Source organism: Asparagus officinalis, chromosome 5 (genome assembly GCF_001876935.1).
Source record: "Asparagus officinalis chromosome 5, Aspof.V1, whole genome shotgun sequence".
Taxonomy (NCBI): Eukaryota; Viridiplantae; Streptophyta; class Magnoliopsida; order Asparagales; family Asparagaceae; genus Asparagus; species Asparagus officinalis.
Window position 1 is genome coordinate 118,599,345 of NC_033798.1, and position 7,757 is coordinate 118,607,101.

The 7,757-nt window shown below is 35.4% G+C and overlaps 1 protein-coding gene across 1 annotated transcript; it reads left to right on the forward strand.

The window, feature by feature from the left end:
- Window positions 1,184-2,235, forward strand: LOC109843498. Its single transcript, XM_020412437.1, has 2 exons — window positions 1,184-1,407; window positions 1,499-2,235. The coding sequence occupies exons 1-2, from the start codon at window positions 1,228-1,230 to the stop codon at window positions 2,114-2,116; spliced, it is 798 nt and encodes a 265-aa protein (XP_020268026.1). The 5' UTR covers window positions 1,184-1,227; the 3' UTR covers window positions 2,117-2,235.

Below are 7,757 nucleotides of genomic sequence, written 5' to 3' on the forward strand. Positions count from 1 at the left end.
TCTAAAGAGGCGATTTTGGGAAAAAGCTGCCAAAAAGCTGCTATTTTGGCAGCTTTCCTCCTAATTTTCGGAACAAAATACCTTCATCCAAACGGACCCCAATTATCGTTTAAATTAGACTTAAATGCTATGCTGACAACTAGGCATGCAACCTACTTAGAAGTGCTAAAGATATGCTGGAGTAGCAAATAGTGAATCCAATTTGGACAATGTCGAACCTTGTAAACTAATAAGCAAATCCCCAGAGAGAACATGAGGGAGAATTCTTAATCCAATTATTATCAGTTATTTGCACTTAAGTACTCCAAACTTTACTCCGATTTTAATTTTAACATTCTAAAGTTTTTGTGTTCGAAAAATACCACAAGATTCAACTTTGATATTCTGAACTTTAACAAAATTATAACTTTGATATCACAAAATTTAACAAAAAATTTTAAGTTGGGGGTATAATTAAGGTCAAATTTTATTGAATTTTGAAATATTTTTTGAGAAATTAATAAAGAGTTTGGTGGTATCAAGTTAAGTTTGTTGAACTTTAGGGTACTTTTTTGGCCTAAAAACTTTAGGACATCAAAGTAAAAATTTTGGGTCAAAAAAGGAAAAGAAAAAAAAGGTGAACAAAGTTAAAAAACGACTATGGGGTATTAGGTCAAACAACCCTACTATAGTTTATTCTTTGTTTCTGTATAATTCCAGACTATATAAGATTATTTTAATGCTTTTGTTCTAACGTGTTGCTAAAATATCAAAAAAGAGAAATTACTTTTAGAACCAAAACGGACCAACGGCGGGTGACGCGTGTCTTTATTCGCTATAGACTTTAGTTAAAATCTTAAATAAAAAAATTGACACGTGTTTTCCTGCTCCAGGGTTCTTATTATGAATTTCGGATTGTAAAAGAAGCGAATCTACTTGAAATTATTATTTCTTGCAATGAAACCCCACCGGTCCTCTCTGATAAATTGCATGATTGATTGTGGGACGCGGCCAACTGACGTGGATCTTCGCTGTCTCCTTGTGTAATAATTGCTAATCAAGATCAAGATCAGGATAAGAACCGCACTTTGGAGTCAGAATCGCCACGTGGCCACAAATGTTCGCGGCGCCTAGTGTGTCCAGCCTCAGCCTCCTCCTACATAAGACCAACCTAATTAAAGGGACACGTACTCCAAAACTCAATCAAAGAAAGCTTAAACAGCAAAAACAAAGATCGAGAGAGCTCAGATGGATAAAAACCTCTCGGATATAGAGTTGGATTTCTTCGCATTCGGCGATGAATCTCAGGCAACAGAGCACATTGATCAATGGAGAAGCGACGGCGACGGCGACGGCGACGAAGAAGAAAAAGAAATTAACATGGCAGAGACCAAAGCCTTTTGGGATGAACAACATCGTCTCCTTCAAGTAAGAAAATTATTTTAATATCGATCAGAGAGTTGATTAAAAGCGTTAGATCGATCAGTCTATAATCGAGTCTCTTATTGATCCAATGCAGGACGCTCTCTCTCGACCTAGCTCAACAGAAACAAGAATCAAGAGACGCACAGAGGAAATTATACGAAAAATGCAGTCGACGACTGAATCTCACCGGGATTCTGCGCTGAGAGCTATCGTCGACCATTTAAGAGATTTGGGATATAACAGTGCTCTGTGCAAATCCAAGTGGCGTCGATCGCCTGACATTCCATCAGGCGAGCACAATTACATAGACGTAGTCGTAGAATCAAAGACCACAAAGAAAGGCCCAGTTCGAATAATCGTCGAGCCCAACTTCAAACAAGAATTCGAGATGGCACGAGGAAACACCGAGTACAACGCCCTTGTGAGCGTACTCCCTGAGATTTTCGTCGGGAAACCTGAAAGGCTCCGGCACGTGATCAAGATAATGTGCGGGGCGGCGAAGAAATGCATGAAGGATAATAAGATGCACATCGCACCGTGGAGGAAGCACAAGTACGTGCAGTCCAAATGGCTTGGCACGCGCGAGAGGGTTATGCCGAGCGTGCCTACGATGGCGGTGGTGTTGGAGAAGTCGGCGTCGCCGCCGATGTTGAGACCGAGGGCGTCGATGCTGACGTTTGATCTGCACTGCCAAGCTGTGGAGGTTGTGTGAGCAAGAAGAGGGGATTTGCTTGAGTATTTCTCTTAGTCTGGATTAGCAAACATGGTGATTCCCATTATAAGTAGTTGTACGTACCTAGTTGAGGTTAATTCATGTTTTATCTTTGGGCATAGTTTGGGAAGCATTAACTGAAATTGATTAACTCCTACTTCTTCCACTCCACGGTAGATTATTGGAAAAATTTGCAAAATAGACCATTTTTATGAAATATATAGCGAAATAGACCACTTTGAAAAATAATTAGCAAAATAGACCTCTTTTGAAAAAAAGAGGTAGATTTTAAAAAACAAGGCTCAGAAAACATACGGGACTACTAGTCCCGTATGTTTAGAGCCAACTAATCACGGATTAGTGACTCAGAAAACATACGGGACTAGTAGTCCCGTATGTTTTCTGAGTAGAAAATTTCACTAATCCGTGATTAAAACATACGGGACTACTAGTCCCGTATGTTTTCTGAGCTGTTTTGCAAAATAGACCTCTTTTTGGCCTGTTGGCCAAAAAGAGGTCTATTTTGCTAATTATTTAGCAAAACGGTCTATTTTGCTAAATAATTAGCAAAAACGGTCTATTTTGCAATTTTTCCCTAGATTATTCCTATTCTCAATCTTGCTTTCTGGCATCAACTATTATCTCTAGTCATTACATCAAAACTCTAAAGTTATGGTGATGATTGCAAGTTAATAGTTTTATAAGCCAAAATTTGAACTTACATAACGGTGTCAAATTCGTGACCGGTGGGATTTGAAACTAAATTGCTTTGATACCATCTCAAAAGTTTCTAATCATTACATAAAAACTCTAAAGTTACTGTAAATATTGATGGTTATATTTTTATATTCTAACCCAACTTGATGCCGTTCCAACCTTGAAGGTGAATATATACTCTATGATTTTTTAAGTTCCTTTATATGAAGGGGGAAAAAGATTACCGTGAAGATTTGTATTTTACCAAACCATGGAGACTTTGAATCCTATGCTAAATGACAGTTTAATGTATAAAGTGCGGTGGTGATTTTAACCATTCATTAAATTGTGGATGGATATGACTATTTCAAATATTAACATTTTTTTTCTTCAAGTAATCGGGACAAGATATCCAAAAACTTTGATTAAGGAAATAAATACATGCATAATGAGAGCCAAAGTGAAGAGGCATAGCACAATCTAATAGAAAAGGCTTTTTAAAAATTAAAACAAACTTATCTAAACTTCTAAATCAGGTGTCATGTTGCTCCGAAATGAACATCTATTCTGCTGGAGGGTAATATTGTCAAACAAAAAAATGATCGTAAGATCAAGAGAATGAAAAGTTTCTTCAATTCCGAATTTATTCCATAACAACAGCTCATAACGCCCCTTCCAAATATAGAAGAAATAGGCACAAATACATATTTCTAATGATTAAGAGATGTAACACGAGTTTCATGATGCCAAATGACTCAAAGTACCGTGATAGTTAAATGGCGTTATATTAATAGTAGCAGTAGTCAGTCGACGATCAAGTCAATCTGAGTCAACTCGGAAGCCCCGTGCTTATCCGTGGGCTAGGCTTCCTTGTCGTCCGACCGTGTTACACCCGGTCAAGTTCATCCACCTCCGTGAAGACGGTAGATGTTCTGGGACAGTGTTATCATGATTGTTCCCTCACAGATCAAAAAATATCATTCACTATTGTCTATCATTATTATTTTTTTATTTTCACACTTTTAAGATTTAGGATTGTTATTGAGTTGATACAAATTTCTCAAAGATTTCTCTAGGAATTTGAACCCTAATTAGCTTGTCCTTAGCTAATTCTCTTCTTTTGTCTGGTTGCTACTGCACCAAGTGGTGTATTAACTCTGCTTTCAATTTCCTAATGTTGTTGCTCGTTCAAATCACCAACACATCTGATGTATGGTTAGCAAACACATGACTCTTAGCTAGACAACTTGCAGGTCACCTCAATTACACATCAAAACCCCGAAAGTTCTCTCAAACCATTCATTCACTCTAATGAAAGCTCCAGAGAATACCCAAAGTAGTAGCATATAATTGTATGACTAGACAAAAGAGAACACATCACAGTCAGCAAGCAGATAAAATCATTGGAGATAAGATATGCTAACACTCGGACGAGAGGGGGTAGAATCAATCAAGGACCTTGAGAGCATCAGCAGTGGTTGAGCTGGTAGCTTGTCTATGATCTATTCCATGGTCCATATCCTAGGTAGACAAGTTTGGGATAAGCTTCACCAACTTTACATATCTTTTATTTTATCAAACATCAGTTTATAATGGATAGTAAACGTATGTAGTTGCCTCTATTTGTAACATTGAAACATGTCAAAGACAAACAATTTTCACTCCGCTATCGATATTGTATGTCTACAACAAGCGATTTTGTTTTGTTTTGTTTTGTTTCCCAAGTTCAGTTTGATGCCAAGTTCAATATTCTAAGTTTTGAAAGTTATATCAACTGCGGTGACATTCAATTTTCCAACTGAAGTGAACTCTATATTATAGTTTTCGACCAATGCAGCAACAGTTCACGCACTTGAGAGAATAGAGTGTGACGAAATATTAGAAAAAAGAATGGAAAAGAAAAGGGTGCAAGTTAATTAAGCTTTATCAAGTATATATCATGCATTGTACAACGGGTCACTGGTGGAAAGAAAGCTTCCGAAGAGGAGAAACAAACAATGCTCTGAAAAGAAATAGGTTATATGATCTGAAAAAACTGAAAAAATAAAATCCTAGAAAAATAACCACATTTCTTTTGTAGCTGTCTTTAGAATTTCCTTGCACGGTACTGTCAAACTATTTGCATAAATAATGGGAAGGAATTTTAGTCAATAACAGAAAAGTTCCAAATCATGAGATTAACAATACAAATTGAATAGAACCAGAATGCATGCATTGGCAAGAAAAACCTTTTCGTGGAGGTTTTAAAAAGATTTGTTGCAAAAATTAGTACAAGATGAAATTAGGACAAATTTTCAAAACCAACCTATTTGGATTTTTATTCCCAAAAAACGACCCCATTCAGTTTTATTTGCAAAAACCGACCTGGTTTCAGCCTCAGCGCTGAAACCAGGTCGGTTTTTGAAAAAAACTCTCCGAAACTTCACGGGAGTTGAACTCCCGTGAAGTTTTTTGAACTATGAAACTTCACGGGAGTTCAACTCCCGTGAAGTTTCGGAGAGTTTTTTTCAAAAACCGACCTGGTTTCAGCGCTGAGGCTGAAACCAGGTCGGTTTTTGCAATTATTTTTGAATTGGGTCGTTTTTGGGGAATAAAAGTCCAAATAGGTTGGTTTTGAAAATTTGTCCGATGAAATTATTTCTATTAAGCATCCATGGAGCTCCTTTGCATATTCTTTAGGAAAGAAATATCCCACCCACCCACCAACCAATCCCACAGACGGATATCCCAAAAAGTCTTTTCTATGGGGGGACATATTCAAATATGTATATTTATGTCGGAGAATTTTAGGATCTTTTTGGGGTTTTTCAATATTAATCCCTTAAAAATCTTTCTTACTTCGAAATTTCCCCCTAAAATCACTAAAATTTCACTTAGATCCCTCATAGTTAAGATATTTTGAAATTAGTCCCACAAATCATTGAAATTTCTATTGGGTCCCTCAATTCCTAGGCTCTTTTGAAGTTAGTCCCTCCAATCAAGAGTAGAATTAGCATTTAGATAGATTAGTTTGAACCTGTCAATAATTTTAGTGATTTGAGGGACTAATTATCATGTAATTGCTACTTCCACACTTGATTTGAGGGTCAAATTTCAAATTAACTGAAGAATGGGGGACCTAATAGCAATTTTAATGATTTGAAAGATTAACTTTAAAATAACCTATAAATTAGTGGACTTACAGCAATTTTAGTGATTTGAGGGCCCAATTCAGAATATGAAGATGTTAAGAGACTAATATCTAAAAAAAGGGGGTTGAATAGCTAGCCCATCGCCATCAGGATTCAGGAGGTACTTTGGAGGCAAATTAAGAAGACAATGAGTTATACAGGTGAGTTTGGGCTTGGTTGTAGTCTATTTGGGCCTTTAGGGTGGGCATCCGTGTAAATCAGTTGAGCACATCCTTTATAATTTCTAGTAGCCTCTATTTTTTGGGAAAATTATCTCAAGGCCTCAAAAACAATATCTTCATGTGCTGAAGCTCTATTTTAGCAATTATTACCTGCTAACTAAATATAGAGAGAGCATAAAAAGTACAAACCCTAAAATGCTCTTATCTCCTCTATCCTTTCATGTTAGGTCTATAGAGTTCATATTAGGTCTATTTAGATTTCATGTTAGGTCTATTTAGAGTTCATGTTAGGTCTAATTTCAGTTCGTGTTAAGTCTAATAATAGTTCATGTTAGGTCTAATTTCAGTTCATGTTAAGTCTAATAATAGTTCATGTTAAGTCTAATTTTAGTTTATGTTATATCTAATTTCAGTTCATGTTAGGTCTAATTTCAATTCATGTTATGTCTAATAATAGTTCATGTTAGGTCTAATTTCAGTTCATGTTAAGTCTAATTTTAGTTCATGTTAGGTCTAATAATAGTTCATGTTAAGTCTAATTTCAGTTTATGTTATGTCTAATAATAGTTCATGTTAGGTCTAATAATAGTTCATGTGAAGTCTAATAATAGTTTATGTTAAGTCTAATAATAGTTCATGTTAGGTCTAATTTCATGTTAGGTCTACTAATAGTCCATGTTAGGTCTAATAATAGTTCATGTTGGGTCTAATTTCATGTTACGTCTAATTTTAGTTCATGTTAAGTCTAATTTAATGTTAAGTTCAAATTGATTTGTGTTAAGTCTAAATTCAATTCATATTAAGTCTAATAACAATTCATGTTAGGTCTAATTTACTTCATGTTAAATTCCTTTTTAAGTCTAATTTACTTCATGTTAAGTTAATTTAAAATTAGACCTAACATGAACTATTATTAGGACAAGACTCCTATCAACTTAAGTTGATGTCCACCAAAGTTTCTAGCCACACATTTATTAATATAAAACACCTTTTTATATAATACAAGGATCCCTAGGTAATATGAGTGGTTAAAAACTTTGGTGGACACACTATTCCCTATATGAGTGGTTAAAAACTTTGGTGGACACACTATTCCCTATCCACTTAAGTTGACACAAGTTTTCACCCTATTATTAGACCTAACATGAAATTAAACCTAACATGAACTATTATTAGACTTAACATGAACTATTATTAGACATAACATGAACTGAAATTAGACTTAACATTAATTATTACTTAAAAATAACATGAACTAAAATTAGACAACATGAACTGAAATTAGACCTAACATGAACTATAATTAGACCTAACATGAAACTAGACCTAACATAAAATTAGACCTAACACGAACTCTAAATAGACCTAACATAAAAGAGTAGAGTAGATAATGACATTTTGGGGTTTTATACTTTTTATCCTCTTTTTATGCTTAGTTGGCGGGTAATAATTACTAAAAGAGTGTTGCAACACATGATGTGACACTTCTTGGGTCTGAACCACATGAGGAAAAAGTGAAGGGGCTGGAGCACATGAAGATATTTCTTTTTAGGCATTTACACAATTTTCCCCTATGTTTTCATTGACATGTGT